Consider the following 18946-nt stretch of genomic DNA (forward strand, 5'->3'; position numbering starts at 1 on the left):
ACAGAATATCCCCCACACTCCTAAACCTACCAGTAACTAGGAGGGAAATAATAATCTGGCAGGGGGTCAAAATTCGGTACTAACTCCGACACCTTCCTTTAGCGACTTTTTTTTGTGAACTAAATGTAAAGCGCATGCGTGTTAATCCACATAATATAGTGTGATTTTAATTGAGTTATTTTCGACTTTTTTTTAAAGGTAAGATTCATTCAAATAAATGTGTAGGGTGTTATTTGTTTATTTAAGAGATGAGTTAGTCTCCTTTAAAGTAGGTTATTAAACGAATTCTTAGTTTTTGTTGGCTAAATGCGTTCGAAATGAGATTCAGCACTCAATTAATAAAATGTGTATGCTAATAAATGCATGTTTATTTGTTTGTTTTTGGTCCTCTACCGTATAAATAGCCTACCGTAGTTTGTCATTTAATCACCTGTGGAAATAATGATCTTGTTTTTCAGCACAATAATCAAACTTTTTAAGAAATAAACATGTAATAATAAACATCTAATGAGGGACACACTTATAATGTGCTGTCCTTTGTTTTATTTATTCTCTTCTTCATGAACCTTGTTTGACATGGATTTTATCCACAGATGATTACATGGTTTCTGTTTATTAAAAAGATATATTTTTTACAATATCTTTATAGCTATGCACATCCATCATGCATTTTGACCTCTCTCTGTCCTCATCTCTCAGGTCAAGAGTGACGTAGGACAAACAAAATGGCCACAGAATCTGATTTAGAAAATGAGATTAGCCCTGTTGACTTCATTCAGCTGCAGGAGTATTTAGAATGTAAGTGTCTTTCATAAACACTGCTGGAATCATTCTTCATATCCTTTATGGACTCATACATGACATAATAACAAGATAAATCATGGAACAGAACATAAGGTTCTCATTTTTACAATTTACAAATCTTTTTGTTGTTGTTATAAATTTCCTAGATAGCAGGATTAAGGCGAAAGATGCGATGAAGGATTTTCATGCCGGTGGAAAGCTGGTCCATCACAGTTTTGGAGATGTAAGCTGAACAATGACTCTCTACTGGCTCCTACAGTATTTCATTTATCCATAAATGAAGGAATCATCAAAATCATCACAGTTTTAAAACATGATATGTGAAACGTGAGGGTGACTTTTTGATGTTTTGGTTACATTTACATGTTAAAGGCACAATATGTAAGATTAAAATATCCCAAAATCACTGGAACAATAATATATATTTTGTTACATTATCCCAAACATTACATTATCCCAAATGTTTCCAAGAATGTTTAAATCCACAGAAATCATCAATTTTATACAGCTCAACACAGTCTGTTTAAATCGGGTGTTCTTGATTTACTGCGAGTACCATGTTTTACCATGCCTAATATCGATCTAGCATTATAACTAGTGCTGGGCATCGATTAAAAAAAAATTACGAATTAATCACATTTTTTTCTGTAATTAATCGCGATTAATCGCAAGTTTTTAATATTTTATGTTTTCAATATTTTGATATTGTAATAATTTCAGTTACTCTCCAAATTAATGTATAAACAATTTAAAGACAGCATATTTTAAATATGTGTTGTATTGTCATGTTTTTATGAATGAAGGCCAGTATCGCTGATACTAAAGTCTCTATGAAACATTAATGACGTTACATTACAGTATAACTGAAAGCTACCAGTTTCAACATTTATTAGGCTTTAAAAAAACAACTTTTAATTTAAGTGAACTTAAAACAATCTTTACATAAACCCAAAATACTAAATGTTATATTTACCCATGGCCTTCCCTGTTAGACTTATACAGAAATGTAAGTTATCAAACACCTTTCTTAACTGCATAAATAATAAAGTTAAACTTTGATGAACATTAATGACAGGCATCATCAGTACTCCTGTCACTTTAAGAACAGCTGTCCCGCTGTCCCGCGCATCTCATTTCCTCACAACTCTTTAAGTTAATTTAAGACGTTATTTAACGAATTTAAGACTCCTAATATGAGAATACTCAAAATCCTTTGTGTTGTTGTTATTGTTTGTTCATGAGCAAAAGAGAACTCAATGTGAGCAGGAAACTGACGCGAGTCTGTCTATGCGTCGAGTGTGTGTGTGTCAGAGTGTCCCTTGATTAGCTGACATGAGACCCAGCCACACAGACAGGACACTGACACACACACACACACACACACACACACACAGACAGGACATTGGCATACAGCGCGTTCTCTTGTGTCTTGTCGCGCTTGGAAGCATTTACATGAATAGGAGCGTGATCATGTAACGCTAAGCAAAAATGGATATAAAAACGGACACTGCATTATTTGCGTTAAATTTTTTTAATGCGTTAAGCTGAAAAAATTAATCGCCCGCGTTAACGCGTAAATTTGCCCAGCCCTAATTATAACATAATATAACATATAGATATAGTAGCATTATAACATTCAACACACTCAAATGTGTGTAATATGAGAAAACAACACTGAGTTCCCCCACATACACATGAGTGGAAGCGCTCGTCTGTGGCAGAATAACAGCTCAGTGAAATAAAAGCGTTATCAAGCTACACCTTTGTTTTGAATAAGCGACCCCTAGCGGTGAAAAATTACATATTGTGGCTTTAATGGGATGGTTTACTCAACTCACTTGCACAAAAAATGCAGGACGAAACCTGCAAAAACAATAAATATGCAAATAAATAAAAAAACAAACAAATAAATCCGCAACATTCTACAAGACATCATTCTGACTGGATCACTTCCCAAATCATCCTTCCCTAACATTTTCGTCACGTTATTATCCTTTGACGAAAATGTTAATAGATTTTTGTGACGTTGCTTTCACCAGAAATTAAAAGTTCACATAGCTCTATGCTTCCACTGGTTGGATGGTGAGTTTTTGAAGGCTGTAATATGGCAAACATTTAAAATGAAACTAATCTTTAATCTTTTCAGAGAACTGAAAAAAAATTCTAAGTATGGCCATGGGTGCACGCACTGCGCCGACTCGAGTAACCGCCACCTTCTATTTTGCCATCAACTGATCGGTGTTGATAATGGGAAATCATTGAATGTCACGTGACCCTACAACAGTGATTACTGATAGGCTGTCTGCAAAATAACCCAATCACGTTTTAAAGAAGAAGACTTTCAATAAACGACTTTCGACCTTGATAGAAAGTAGTGGAGTGAAAAGTATGATATTTTTCTTTGAAATGTAGGGAAGTTTCCAGAAAAAATAATACTCAAGATATTACTCAAGTAACTGCATTTCGTTACTGTCTACCTCTGCTTTTAATGTATAAAATGCATAGGACAAAGTAGACAATTTGTTATTGTTTTCCCATAGAACACAATGCTGAACATGAATCTGAAATCTACAAGATATTTTGGTTACACTTTATTTCGATAGTTCACTTTAGACATTCTACTAATTATTAAGTAACTTTGCAACTACATGTCAACTAACTCTCATTAGAGTATTAGTAGTAGACTGTTAGGGTTAGTAGAATAAGTTGTAGTTACAAAGTTACTGATAGTCAGTAGAGTGTCTGTTGGGGTGCATCAAAATAAAGACTTAGCAGAATTGCATTTTATCACATTCTCTTTGCATCTCCCTTTTGAAGCACATAGATGCAACAGGATTTTCTCTATTCCTCAAGAGTTATCTTGAGGTTGATGATTTTCCAGCTGATCTCTGCCAGCGTCTCTACTGGTATTTCCAAAGATCTGAGCGGTCTGGTCCTGACAGCAAAGATGGTGAGCTGCTGCTTCATTTTTAAGAAGTTATCTCGAACTGCTGAACTTCAGTTAACGTTTCAAAACACTCTTGTCTGTTGTCTTTCCGATCTGTTCGCATACAAACCGCATGAGAGATCAAATGCATGAGAGATCTTGATTATATTTACAGCTGCTAGAAAAAGTTTGTGAACCGCTTGCAGAATCTGTGAAAATGTGAATAATTTTAACAAAATAAGAGCGATCATACAAAATGCATGTTATTTACTGAGCTGAAAAATATATTTTACATAAAAGATGTTTACGGTCCACAAGTACCGTTGAATCTTAATCCTGTGTGTTGTTCCCTGATGATCCACGGCTGTGTGTGTGTGAGCGTGTGTCGTTCCCTGATGATCCACGGCTGTGTGTGTGTGAGCGTGTGTCGTTCCCTGATGATCCACGGCTGTGTGTGTGTGAGCGTGTGTCGTTCCCTGATGATCCACGGCTGTGTGTGTGTTTTGTGATGGTTGTTCTTGAGTCTCTTGTTTGTCCTGAGCAGTTAAACTGCCCAATGTTCTTCAGAAAAATCCTCCAGCTCCTGCAAATTATTCAGTTTTCCAGCATCTTTTGCATATTTTAACCCTTTCCAGCAGTGACTGTATGATTTTGAGATCTGAGGACGATTGAGGTACTATTAAACTATTAAAACACAACTATTAAAAAAGGTTCTAGCATTCACTGACGCTCCAGAAGGAAACACGACGCATCAAGAGCCGGGGGTGAAAACATTTGGAATTTGAAGATCAGGGTAAATTGTGCTTAATATGTCTTCTGGGAAACATGTAAGTATCTTCTGTTGCTTCCGACAGGCAGTACTAAATGAAAAAAAAAAAAAAATGATATTTGGATATCTTCATCCTGTTCAAAAGTTTTCACCCCCCCCCCGCATTTCCTTCTGGAGCGTCAGTGAATGTTTGAGTCCCTCAATCGTCCTCAGATCTCAGAATCACACAGTCACTGCTGGAAAGGGTTCAAATATGAAAAAGATGCTGGAAACCTGAAGAACGTTCAGGAGCTGGAGGATTTTTCTGAAGATCTCGAGACTCAAGAACAACCATCACAAAACACACAAACAGCCGTGGATCATCCAGGGAACGACACACAGTATTGAGATTCAAGGGTACTTGTGGACTGTAAACATCTTTTATGTGAAACATCTTATTCAGGACAGTACTATATAAAAAAGATAACATGCATTTTGAATGATCCCTCTTATTTTGTTAAACTTATTCACATTTTCACAGATTCTGCAAGCGGTTCACAAACTTTTTCTTGCCACTGTATGTGTTAAATGCACAAGATGAACTGAAGGTTTAATGGTAGTATTAATCTAAACTACTATATATAATAATGTGTAATGACTAATTGCGCGTAATGCCTGATTTCACTAGTAGATTTAAAAAAGTAGCACATTGTTTTACTTCACGTGCACTTTTTAATAATTTGAATTAATGCAATCACTGACAGTGCTATTTTTGATGAATTTAAGAGCAAAAACAATATTACATCATAGGCAATTATATAATTGTGTAAACATTAGTAGAAACAATATTATTTTCCATTCAAAATGTACAATATACACCGATCAGGCATAACATTATGACAGGTGAATAACACTGATTATCTCTTCATCACGGCACCTGTTAGTGGGTGGGATATATTAGGCAGCAAGTGAACATTTGTCCTCAAAGTTGATGTGTTAGAAGCAGGAAAAATGGGCAAGCGTAAGGATTTGAGCGAGTTTGACAAGGGCCAAAATGTGATCTGGGTCAGACCATCTCCAAAACTGCAGCTCTTGTGGGGTGTTCCTGGTCTGCAGTGGTCAGTATCTATCAAAAGTGCTCCAAGGAAGGAACAGTGGTGAACCGGCGACAGGGTCATGGGCGGCCAAGGCTCATTGATGCATGTGGGGAGTGAAGGCTGGTCCGTGTGGTCCGATCAAACAGACGAGCTACTGTAGCTCAAATTGCTCAAGAAGTTAATGCTGGTTCTGATAGAAAGGTGTCAGAATACACAGTGCATCACAGTTTGTTGTGTATGGGGCTGCATTGCCACAGACCAGTCAGGGTGCCCATGCTGACCCCTGTCCAAAGTCGAAAGCGCCAACAGTGGGCACGAGATCATCAGAACTGGATGGCCGGGTGCATGTGCTTCGCTTACCTGAGGAACACATGGCACCAGGATGCACTATGGGAAGAACGCAAGCCGGCGGAGGCAGTGTGATGCTTTGGGCAATATTCTGCTGGGAAACCTTGGGTTCTGCCATCCATGTGGATGTTACTTTGACACGTACCACCTACCTAAGCATTGTTGCAGACCATGTACACCCTTTCATGGAAACGGTATTCCCTGATGGCTGTGGCTCTTTCAGCAGGATAATACGCCTGCCACAAAGCAAAAATGGTTCAGGAATGGTTTGAGGAGCACAACAACGAGTTTGAGGTGTTGACTTCCCACATGGAAATATTCTATATGAACATATATGTTTTAATATAGGTTTTGATATAGGTTTTTAATATATGTGACATATATTAAATTGGCCGTTTTCCTATATTATATGCACATATGTGTACATATATGTACATATATGTGTACATATATATACACGTGCATACATATACCTATATAGGTACATATATGCACATATATATGCATCTATATGTTCAACTATGTACTTTTTTTTGTTGTTGCTACATTTAGACTGGAACGACCTTTCAGCCATATTCATCTAGAAACTGCATTAAGAAATACAAAAAAAACATTGCATTTTGCATTGCATTTGGTGGATGTAACTGTGAATGTGTGGATGCGTATGAGCTGTATGAGCTGTAATGTGAATCTGGAAGTGACTTGAAATTGGAAAAAAGGCTGGATTGACAAAATAAAAAAAACGACAAACCATTTTGTTATACATTTCCTTCTTTTCCACCATCTTCATACAAGAAAGAATCGACCTTGTAAATGTTTCAGGAAAGTATGTAGACATAGCTTTATTTCCATAGTTAAATTCCATAACATGCCAATTACATGTGATACAAATTTCACGTGTTCGCACATAAGTTCTTGCATCATTTTTTTTAGTTAGTTCTTAGTTATTGCATTGATAATAGATAATATGAGCTAGGCATCATGTATGACAGTTGCCAAAGTGAGATATGAGCTACAAAATGACCAGATCCTGCCATGAGCTATATAGGAGACATATCTTGTATGTATAGGGCTTATATGTGGATATAAAGAAGCAATACAGGAGACCTATATGGCATGTATATGCACATATATGCACCTCAATTTTGCCTATATGTGGCATATACACGCATATATGCGGCATATATATTATCATATATGCTGTATATATGCAGCATATATCTGCATATAAACTGCATCTAGGTTTCGTATATGCGCATATATCCTCATATAGGTTCTTTCCATGTGGGTTGGCCTCCAAATTCCCCAGATCTCAATCAAATCAGCATCTGTGGGATGTGCAGAACAAACAAATCCGATCCATGGTGGCCCCACCTCGCAACATACAGGATTTAAAGGATCTGCTGCTAACATCTTGGTGCAAGATACCACAGCACACCTTCAGGGGTCTAGCAGAGTCCATGCCTCGACTGGTCAGGGCTGCTTTGGCAGCATAAGGAGGACCAACACAATATTAGGATAATATTATGCCTGATCGGTGTATAATCAGTGACAGTGTGCAAACATCTGCATCACAAACACAATTCTGTATTTTCAGCAGAGCAGAATTGCCTCGTGTATTAGAGTCCAGGACTGCAATTAATTTCAGTAATTATTGACAAAAACGTTTGTAGTAATTGCCGTCAGTTACCGTCACTAACATTAAATTGCACAATTACATAAAGTTATGTGTGGGGTTTCACTGCAAAACAACACAAAAATGCTTCAAACATCAACACAATTTTTGAGAAAACCTACAGGAATGTAGTCATTTTGAGCTTTTAATAATCAGAAAAAAGTCCTGTGAAATCCTGGTTGGACTGTTGAAGGCTGTATAATAAAATGTAACTAACCACACACGAAACGTATTTACTTTAAGTATTAAAATGCACTGGTTATTACTTGCTCTTACTATAGTTTATTTTTTATTTTTTGGTGAGCATTACATTGATGTTCAGTGTTATCTGTTCTGCTCTTTCAGGTGGCGTCTCTCTTAAAGCAGTATCGTGTTACTTTTCCATATTGGAGGATGGAAATCCACGAGACAAACTAGAGTGTAAGACATTCATCGAAAAATCTTATTTGAAGTTATAATGTAAACATGGCAATGCAATTTATATGCAAAGTATTTATCAATTATATGATATTTATTTGGCAGACACCTTCAAATTGTATGATAAAGATGACAATGGACTTCTTGATAGCAAGGTAACAACAGGCCTACATGAGATTTTGATATTTCCATCATGTAATGTTGTCTTGAGTATGATGTATTTCCCACTTTAGCTTACTCAGGTTAAAAATGTCCAGTGATCTCCTTTTAAAATAAATGATAAAATAATAATGTTTATTTCATTCTTATTTTCTGTGTTTGTTGAACAGGAAGTTGACAAAATTGTTACGCAGATGATGCAAGCTGCCGAATACCTCGGATGGGATGTGACGGAACTAAAGCCAGTAAGTTCAACTCTTTCAGAAGGCATAATGGCATTGGAGAGCTTACATTTGCTTTTTCCAAGTTGGTATGGAAGCTCGTTTTTCTGCCACGGGATAAAAAAATAAAAAAGGTAATGGTCACTTTTTATCTCAAAATTCTGATTTTATTTCTCACAATTCCAAGTTTATTACTCGCAGTTCAGATTGTTTTTCTCAGAATTGTGAGATTAAAAGTCGGAAACAAAGGTGGCCTGGCAAAAAAATTTTCAACAGACTGACTCGATCACATGATCAGCTCTGTACTGCCGTGTCTCTGGGCCAGAGCTGCGGTGGTTCACTGACAGTAACGTGAAACCAGACTTAATTTACACTGTCTGATCGTTCCCTACTATCCCCTATGTAGTGCACTGTCTGATCGCTGCCTATCCCCTATATAGTGCACTGTCTGATTGTTCCCTATCCCCTATATAGAGCACTGTCTGATCGTTCCCTATCCCCTATATGGAGGACTGTCTGATCGTTTCCTATCCCCTATATAGTGCACTGTCTGATCGTTCTCTATCCCCTATATAGAGCACTGTCTGATCGTTCCCTATCCCCTATACAGTGCACTGTCTGATCGTTCCCTATCCCCTATATAGAGCACTGTCTGATCGTTCCCTATCCACTATATAGTGCACTGTCTGATCGTTCCCTATCCCCTATATAGAGCACTGTCTGATCGTTCCCTATCCCCTATATAGTGCACTGTCTGATCCTTCTCTATCCCCTATATAGAGCACTGTCTGATCGTTCCCTATCCCCTATATAGTGCACTGTCTGATCGTTCCCTATCCCCTATATAGAGCACTGTCTGATCGTTCCCTATCCCCTATACAGTGCACTGTCTGATCGTTCCCTATCCCCTATATAGAGCACTGTCTGATCGTTCCCTATCCCCTATATAGAGCACTGTCTGATCGTTCCCTATCCACTATATAGTGCACTGTCTGATCGTTCCCTATCCCCTATATAGAGCACTGTCTGATCGTTCCCTATCCCCTATATAGTGCACTGTCTGATCCTTCTCTATCCCCTATATAGAGCACTGTCTGATCGTTCCCTATCCCCTATATAGTGCACTGTCTGATCGTTCTCTATCCCCTATATAGAGCACTGTCTGATCGTTCCCTATCCCCTATACAGTGCACTGTCTGATCGTTCCCTATCCCCTATATAGAGCACTGTCTGATCGTTCCCTATCCACTATATAGTGCACTGTCTGATCGTTCCCTATCCCCTATATAGAGCACTGTCTGATCGTTCCCTATCCCCTATATAGTGCACTGTCTGATCCTTCTCTATCCCCTATATAGAGCACTGTCTGATCGTTCCCTATCCACTATATAGTGCACTGTCTGATCGTTCCCTATCCCCTATATAGAGCACTGTCTGATCGTTCCCTATCCCCTATATAGTGCACTGTCTGATCCTTCTCTATCCCCTATATAGAGCACTGTCTGATCGTTCCCTATCCCCTATATAGTGCACTGTCTGATCGTTCTCTATCCCCTATATAGAGCACTGTCTGATCGTTCCCTATCCCCTATACAGTGCACTGTCTGATCGTTCCCTATCCCCTATATAGAGCACTGTCTGATCGTTCCCTATCCACTATATAGTGCACTGTCTGATCGTTCCCTATCCCCTATATAGAGCACTGTCTGATCGTTCCCTATCCCCTATATAGTGCACTGTCTGATCCTTCTCTATCCCCTATATAGAGCACTGTCTGATCGTTCCCTATCCCCTATATAGTGCACTGTCTGATCGTTCCCTATCCCCTATATAGAGCACTGTCTGATCGTTCCCTATCCACTATATAGTGCACTGTCTGATCGTTCCCTATCCCCTATATAGTGCACTGTCTGATCGTTCCCTATCCACTATATAGTGCACTGTCTGATCATTCCCTATCCCCTATATAGTGCACTGTCTGATCATTCCCTATCCCCTATATAGTGCACTGTCTGATCGTTCTCTATCCCCTATATAGTGCACTGTCTGATCGTTCTCTATCCCCTGATCCCCTAGATGATGGCTCCTTTCATAAACGTCAGCTCATCGTCCTTATCCTTGGTGTAGTCATATATGGCAACCACTGTAAAGATGAATGTTATTAGTTATTAAAACAGTAAGCCACATCAGTGCCACATCAAGGGTGTTTTAGACAAACAATAATATATGATAAAAGATAAAAGTGTTTAATAAATAGCTGAATTAATACTATTATGAAAAATATAAAAAAATTATTAGGCTACATATGTTAATACAAATAAAATAATGTTATATATATAAAGTAGCCTAGTTGTTTTAGTTAATTCATTTTTTTAATACAAAAGATCCACTAATAAGAGTAAAGTATAGAAAAAGTCTTGTCTTTAAATTTGTCAATTGATAAAAATAAAATTAAAACAAACCTTTATCTGATTGTTTGCAAGAAAATGTTGAAATAGTGAATCAGTTGTAATTAATATACACCCATTGTCTTCAGCCATAAATTGTGGAAAATAGGAATTATATATGCTATTGGCTTAGTGTGAATTTAATCAGTGCAGATGAAAATGATCTGTTTATATGACACCAGTGCTAATTAATGTGTGTTGTCATTGACAAATACATAAATACACAGTTTATATTTCATTTTCTTTTTATTATTATACATGTATTCATATAAGACATGTACTTGAAATATGTACTGTGAATATGTCACATAAATAATCAATTTGGTCTATGCTGCCTAGATCCGACTGCTGGTCCTGGACTTCGATTGCCATGCGCTGCTTTTTGGGGGGGGGTGACTGGTCCACATCTGCGTTGTCCTGTTGAAGGAACAGACATAATCCAGATTTAATGAGTGATTCTTAATCTAAAGACCACTTGCTTCTACCATTTCAATATGAGGATCTGGGTTTTTAGTTGTTGTTGTTTTTTTTTTAAAGGATGTGATTAAATTGTTTAATTTCTAAATCTGAGTAAAAGTGAGAGATAGGAGAGACTAACCAATGCTCTTTTCCGGGTCCTTTTCTGAGTCCACTTTCTCCTCTGATCTGTGGATCTGGCGGGCACAGGTGCTCCCTGTGTGGACCCGGTGGGCACAGATGCTCCCTTCTGCAGCAGCTCAGATCGCAGTGGTTCAGGGATCTTTAGTTTTGGATCCGACTGCTGGTCCTGGACTTCGATTGCCATACGCTGCTTTTTTGGGGGGGGTGACTGGTCCACATCTGCGTTGTCCTGTTGAAGGAACAGACATAATCCAGATTTAATGAGTGATTCTTAATCTAAAGACCTCTTGCTTCTACCATTTCAATATGAGGATCTGGAGTTCTTTTTTTTAAAAAGGATGTGATTAAATTGTTTCATTTCTAAACCTCAGTAAAAGTGAGAGATAGGAGAGACTAACCAATGCTCTTTTCCGGGTCAGCTGGGTCCTCGGCTGAAGGCTGCTCAGAGTCCTCTGGTTGAGTTTTGAAGTCGTTATCTGTGGAGATTGATAGTTGTCAGTTTCCACACATAATTTTTCTCGAGGTGCCCGTTGAGGAATCAGATGCATGTATAATCGTGGACAGGTTTGTGCTTCTTAGACTAAATCTTAAGCTGTATCTTTTTTATTGTTTTGAAGTATAAAAGGATTTTAAATAGAGGACCTAATAAACATAGTAGCATAGTTGAAGGCAGTGTTTACTTTTTAAATAAATCTTAAAATAAGTAAATACAAGAGATAGAAGGGACTTACAGGAGCTTCTGTGCTCCAACTGGGCATGGGCGCTCCCTGGAGAGACCCGGGTGGTTGCTGTGGGGAACACGGTGAAACAAGTGTTATCTGTGGGGTCTTGGCAGGAACAGACACTTCCTTTGGGGTATTCTGCTGCTTCAGCTCCTGCTCCCACTTTTCCCTCTGTTGCTTAGGGATTCTGAGGCTGGAGGCAGGCACAAGTACTGGGGTATTTTGTAAATGCTGCCTTAGCAGCTCTTTGCTCTGCAGCTCAGGGTTTGGAACATCTCTCCACTCGGTGCTCGTGTCAATAACCGCTGCGCAACAGACAGGCTCAATCTTCAGGGAACGGGCTAGAGGCTTCTGCTGCAGCAGCTCCTGCCTCCGTGGCTCAGGGATCTTAAGTTTTGGACTCTCTAAGAACTTGCCTAGCAAAGGTGCCCTTAGAGGCTTGTTGGGCATGGGTGTTTCAAATGAGGTCTTTTTTAGATCTTCAGTTATATGCTCAGAGATCCCAAGTTGTCCCTGTGTTTTTTTTGGTCTCGGCTTTCTCTGCTGCTCCGTGGTCTTCAGTGTTGCATCTGAGAAGCCTGAGTTCGAGACCTTCTCAGATGCATCACTGAAGACCAGGGATGAGGTGAAGCCCTCCTGCTTGGATCTGGCGGGCACAGGTGCTCCCCGTGTGGATCTGGCGGGCACAGGTGCTCCCTGTGTGGATCTGGTGGGCACAGATGCTCTCTGTGTGGATCTGGCGGGCACAGGTGCTCCCTGTGTGGACCTGGCGGGCACAGGTGCTCCCTGTGCGGACCTGGTGGGCACAGATGCTCCCTGTGTGGACCTGGTAGGCACAGGTGTTCCCTGTGTGGACCTGGCGGGCACAGGTGCTCCCTGTGCGGACCTGGTGGGCACAGATGCTCCCTGTGTGGATCTGGCGGGCACAGGTGCTCCCTGTGCGGATCTGGTGGGCACAGATGCTCCCTGTGTGGATCTGGCGGGCACAGGTGCTCCCTGTGTGGATCTGGCGGGCACAGGTGCTCCCTGTGTGGATCTGGTGGGCACAGATGCTCCCTGTGTGGACCTGGCGGGCACAGGTGCTCCCTGTGTGGATCTGGTGGGCACAGATGCTCCCTGTGTGGATCTGGTGGGCACAGGTGCTCCCTGTGTGGATCTGGCGGGCACAGGTGCTCCCTGTGTGGACCTGGCGGGCACAGGTGCTCCCTGTGCGGACCTGGTGGGCACAGATGCTCCCTGTGTGGACCTGGTAGGCACAGGTGTTCCCTGTGTGGACCTGGCGGGCACAGGTGCTCCCTGTGCGGACCTGGTGGGCACAGATGCTCCCTGTGTGGATCTGGCGGGCACAGGTGCTCCCTGTGCGGATCTGGTGGGCACAGATGCTCCCTGTGTGGATCTGGCGGGCACAGGTGCTCCCTGTGTGGATCTGGCGGGCACAGGTGCTCCCTGTGTGGATCTGGTGGGCACAGATGCTCCCTGTGTGGATCTGGCGGGCACAGGTGCTCCCTGTGTGGATCTGGCGGGCACAGGTGCTCCCTGTGTGGATCTGGCGGGCACAGGTGCTCCCTGTGCGGACGTGGTGGGCACAGATGCTCCCTGTGTGGACCTGGCGGGCACAGGTGCTCCCTTCTGCTGCAGCTCAGATTGCAGTGGTTCAGGGATCTTTAGTTTTGGCCTGCAATCTGCAATCTGGTCTGGAATGGGTGCTCCATGTGGGGAGCATGCAAGCACCTTTGAGGCAGCCACTGGTGCCCTCTGTAGAGACTTGGCAGGCATGGCAGTTTCTAAACAGGCGCCTTGCAGTTGCCTAGTCAGTTTCCGTCTTTGTTGGGACCCAGCAGGCACAGGTGCTCCCTGTGGCCATTTCTGAGTCCACTTTCTCCTCTGATCTGTGGATCTGGCGGGCACAGGTTGTCCCTGTGTGGACGTGGCGGGCACAGGTGTTCCCCAACATTGGCCTGAGATGAGGTCCCCATACTCCTCAGGCTCCTCAGAGATGGGATCTGAAGCGTCCATGATTGCCCACCACCGTCCTGCATCAAGGGCCGCCATGAGCTCATCCGAGTATTCAGATGACTGCTCTGCACTCTCAAAAATGGTGGACATAGTTGACATGATGGAGAAAGATGATCTAAACGTGAACAATACTTGATATAGCTGTGAAACACTATGAAAGAAAGAGAAAAGGAAGCAATGAGTTGAGTAAACATACAGTATCTGCTATCGGTTGGTCAATGAAATATAAATTATCAACATTTACAGAAAACTGGTTTACTGTAATCATTATTGGTTTATATCAGCCTCCCATTTTCACACAAACTGCCACTGTGTAGCATTTATTTATCTACATGTACAGTAAATCGAGACAATAACATCCCAGTTTAAGCAGATAACTTCTCCGAGTTATGAAAAAATTTAAATTAATATCCCCAAACCCTGTTCAAAAAGCACAGCATACTCACACACATGATGACTCGCTACAAAAAGCACCAGCTGTTGCACTCAACATTATACTCACCGAACGTTCTAAGGAATCTGTGACGTTACAATCGAACACGATCGTTTGAGGCTGTTGGATTAAAACTGAACATGCAATACAAATAGAAAGAGTTACTAAGCATTTTTTAAATTCTTGATTGTTCATACAAAAACTAGTACTGTTTTTTATTATTTTTTAGCATTTGCAGCTGGTGAATAAATGGGAGAACGTGAAGCCGCGGGTGGGCAAACAGTTTATTATTAAGCATAACAGATCACAAAACCAAACTCAGTCAACATGTTATAATAAAAGCACAGTTTTGAAACAATATAATTCACAAAAATCTCCTGCACGTTTTTTTTTTCTTTCGTTCTATTTAGATATAACAATATAAGCAACATGTCAGACGAGGGATGTGCTTTCCCAAACGTCAGGATATTGCGCTACAGTTAAAAAAAACAAGACGTTAATATTAAATTACTTTTTGACATTCTGACATTTTGCTCTATTGCGCCAACGAATAGTTCAAAATAAATCGTTGCGTATCTTCAAGCAGATTTAGGTACTGTGTGTGTGTGTGTGTGTGTGTGTGTGTGTGTGTGTGTGTGTGTGTGTGCGTGCGTGCGTGTGTCCGTTACAGACGCAAAGACATATTAAAAAAAAGTTTATTGACAATATACAAATAACGTTTGAACAAATGTCAGCTTGAATGATGCAACAAAAAGCTTTAGACTTATATAAGTATAAAAAGGATTTGACCAGTGTGTGAGATTTCTTAGCTCCATTTGCAGATGCTTGGCATATATTCACTGCTGTTGAGACTCGTTCAGGCAAAACACAGACTCGTCCATAATCAGCAAATGTATTGGTTTCTTAAATATCCAGCTACAATCCGTTCATGGGTCTCTATAAGGGAGAGCGAGCGGGGCAAAACCTAACGTGGGGTTAGTTGTGGCACGATTTAAATTTTTCCACACGTGCCAGGATGACGAAACGTATTTACGAGTTGCCATATCAACATTATTTAGAGAGAGAAAAAAATGCGCTAACATTAAAAAATCTTTGAAAGGTCATTTAACATTTATTTAACCAAGCTAAAGTAAATTTCTTAAGTTTATTGTTCATCTCTGTTTTTGTGTTTATTTAAAATAAGACAAATCTGATATTTTTTTAATCTTATATCTGTTATTTAGTTGAGATCGTTCTTTATTGCTGATCTAACCAGCAGAAGACACGAGCTGGGTTTAAATCCCAGTTGTGCAGATGGGGTGCGTTGTAACACTGCGTTACACTGCGCCCCTATAGAACTGTGATATTATATTCTATAGTTTTATGAATCATTTTGAGAGACCATGAGTAAAAGGTGAATAAAGAAAGTCGATGTTCAGAAATTATTCATTATTATTATGTTTTTAACTATACAGCTGTATAGTTGTATTTAGCAATCTGTTTGTTGTCAAACTAAAAAATAATTTTATTTAAAAAAAATAAAGTAATAATTGAATTTTATTGACAAGATATTTGAGTTTGTCTTGGATATATCTTTTTATTATATCATCAGGTAAAATTTTAAGCTGTCATTTGGCCATGTTACAATGTGCCCCTCACATAAGCCGCGTTTCTACCGAAATTACCCGGAACTATTTGTACCAGGAACTTTTTTCCCAGGAACTTTTTCTCCCCCAGACCTGCTACAATCTGCGTTTCCACCGCGGTCTAAAGTACCGGGGAGATTAGGCAAATTAGTCCGGTGACGTGGGAATGCGCGCGACTGCTTCTCCCAGTTACCGACGGACAGTAATCACTTTTGCGCGATACTGTCTGCAACAATAACAAGTGTAGGAGATGCAAGCAGCGCTGCTTTTGCTGATTATGTACACACATTACCAACACTGTTTATTTAAACGTGCACGTTCACCTGGTTTGACCATTTTAATGCAAAATGGGATGATGGGCAATCCAAAATCCTCTATAGTGCTATGTCTGATCGTTCCCTATCCCCTCTATAGTGCACTGTCTGATCGTTCCCTATCCCCTCTATAGTGCACTGTCTGATCGTTCCCTATCCCCTCTATAGTGCACTGTCTGATCGTTCCCTATCCCCTCTATAGTGCACTGTCTGATCGTTCCCTATCCCTTATATAGTGCACTGTCTGATCGTTCCTTATCCCCTATATAGTGCACTGTCTGATCGTTCCCTATACCTTAAATAGTGCACTATCTGATCGTTCCCTATCCACTATATAGTGCACTGTCTGATCGTTCCCTATCCCCTTTATAGTGCACTGTCTGATTGTTCCCTATCCCCTATATAGTGCACGTTCTGATCGTTCCCTATCCCATATATAGTGCACTATCTGATCGAGAAGCTGAAGTGCAGAGTGGTGTCATCAAAATCATTGATCCATATTGGTGGAAGTGAGAGATTGTAAGTTTTGGACGCTTATGTATTCTAAATGCGGATTTTGACATGGTTTTGGAGCATATTAGCTAACATATTCATACTAAAAGCCAAAAAATAAATTTTGATACCATGGGGACTTTAAAATATCATTAGATAAGAAACGTGGACATTTGTGAAAGAATGGGTCGCTCTCAGGAGCTCAGTGAATTCAAGCGTGATACCTTGATAAGTTGCCAACTGTGCAATAAGTCCATTAGTGAAATGTCCTCACTACTAAATATTCACGGTCAACTTTTAGTTGTATTATAACAAAGTGGAAGCAACTGGGAACAACAGCAACTCAGCCACGAAGTGGTTGGCCACGTAAAATCACAGAGCGGGGTCAGCGCATGCTGAGGCACACAGAGTGCAGAAGTCGCCAACTTTCTGCAGAGTCAATAGCTACAGACCTCCAAACTTTGTGTGGTATTCAGATTAGCTCAAGAACAGTGTGTAGAGAGCTTCATGGAATGGGTTTCCATGGCCGAGCAGCTCATCCAAGCCTTACATCACCAAGTGCAATGCAAAGCGTGGGATGCAGTGGTGTAAAGCACGCCGTCAAGACGTGTTCTCTGGAGTGACCAATCACGCTTCTCTTACTGGCAATCCCATGGACGAGTCTAGGTTTGGCGGTTGCCAGGAGAACGGTACTTGCCTGACTGCATTGTGCCAAGTGTAAAGTTTGGTGGAGGGGGGATTATGGTGCGGGGTTGTTTTTCAGGGATTGGGCTTGGCCCCTTAGTTCCAGTGAAAGGAACTCTTAATGCTTCAGCATACCCAGACATTTTGGACAATTTCATGCTCCCAACTTTGTGGGAATAGTTTTGGGGTTGGCCCCTTCCTGTTCCAACATGACTGCACACCAGTGCACAAAGCAAGATCCATAAAGACATGGATGAGTGAGTTTGGTGTTGAGGAACTTGACTGGCCTGCACAGAGTCATGACCTCAACCTGATAGAACACATTTGGGATGAATTAGAGCGGAGACTGCGAGCCAGGCCTTCTCGTCCAACATCAGTGCCTGACCTCACAAATGCGCTTCTAGAAGAATGGTCAAAAATTCCCATAAACACACTCCTAAACCTTGTGGAAAGCCTTCCCAGAAGAGTTGAAGCTGTTAAAGCTGCAAAGGGTGGGCCAACCCCATATTAAACCCTAAGGATTTAGAATGGGATTTCATTAAAGTTCATGTGCATGTAAAGGCAGGCGTCCCAAAACTTTTGCCAATATAGTGTATTTTAAGTGCATTGTTCCTTTTTCTAGGTACTTCAAGACATGCTGAAAGCCATAGACGTGGACAGCAGTGGTACTGTAACCCAAAACGAATGGATAAAAGGGGGCTTGAACAACATTCCTCTACTGGTTCTGCTTGGGTTAAAGGTAAACAGCCTTTGTCAGAATGTACTGTATAAGTAGTCATGTGATGAGGAATGTTATATGGTGTTTTTTAACTATCTACAGGTAGCTGAAAAGGACGGCCAGCATGTCTGGCGGCTGAAGAACTTCAACAAGCCCACATATTGCTTCGTCTGTCAGAAGATGATGTTGGGTCTGCGAAAACAGGGCTTGTCTTGCAATTGTGAGTTTATCAATGATGGGCATATTTATTTAATTTCAATTTACAGTTTTATACATATTCTTTTCTCTTTAAACATACAGTTGTCTATATCCGCAGTCCATTTCAAGGGCCCAAACATTTAGTATTCAGTGGATAGATGCTTTTGCACAGGATATGTTTGGGCTTGAATACCTCTGTGAAAAAGAAGTGTTCTAAACTGTATTAAATGTAGTGTATGTCAGATATTAATAAGTGTATTTAAACTTGCAGATAATATAATATTAATAAAATAAAAGGCCAT

At 40.6% G+C, this 18946-nt stretch overlaps 1 protein-coding gene across 2 annotated transcripts in view; it reads left to right on the forward strand.

Annotated features, from left to right (window-relative positions):
* The first annotated feature begins 13 nt into the window (after positions 1-13).
* Positions 14-18946, forward strand: part of dgkab (diacylglycerol kinase, alpha b) — a 69136-nt gene continuing 50203 nt past the window's right edge. For both annotated transcript variants that reach the window (XM_079844210.1, XM_079844209.1), the window contains exons 1-9: positions 14-198; positions 700-798; positions 951-1027; positions 3622-3754; positions 7944-8018; positions 8121-8170; positions 8345-8419; positions 18351-18467; positions 18549-18666. In XM_079844210.1, coding sequence (XP_079700336.1) covers positions 726-798; positions 951-1027; positions 3622-3754; positions 7944-8018; positions 8121-8170; positions 8345-8419; positions 18351-18467; positions 18549-18666 — 718 coding nt within the window. In that variant the 5' untranslated portion in view covers positions 14-198; positions 700-725. The remainder of the gene's footprint in view (positions 199-699; positions 799-950; positions 1028-3621; positions 3755-7943; positions 8019-8120; positions 8171-8344; positions 8420-18350; positions 18468-18548; positions 18667-18946) is intronic.

This window comes from Gobio gobio (genome assembly GCF_949357685.1).
Source record: "Gobio gobio genome assembly, chromosome: 19".
Lineage (NCBI taxonomy): Eukaryota > Metazoa > Chordata > Actinopteri > Cypriniformes > Gobionidae > Gobio > Gobio gobio.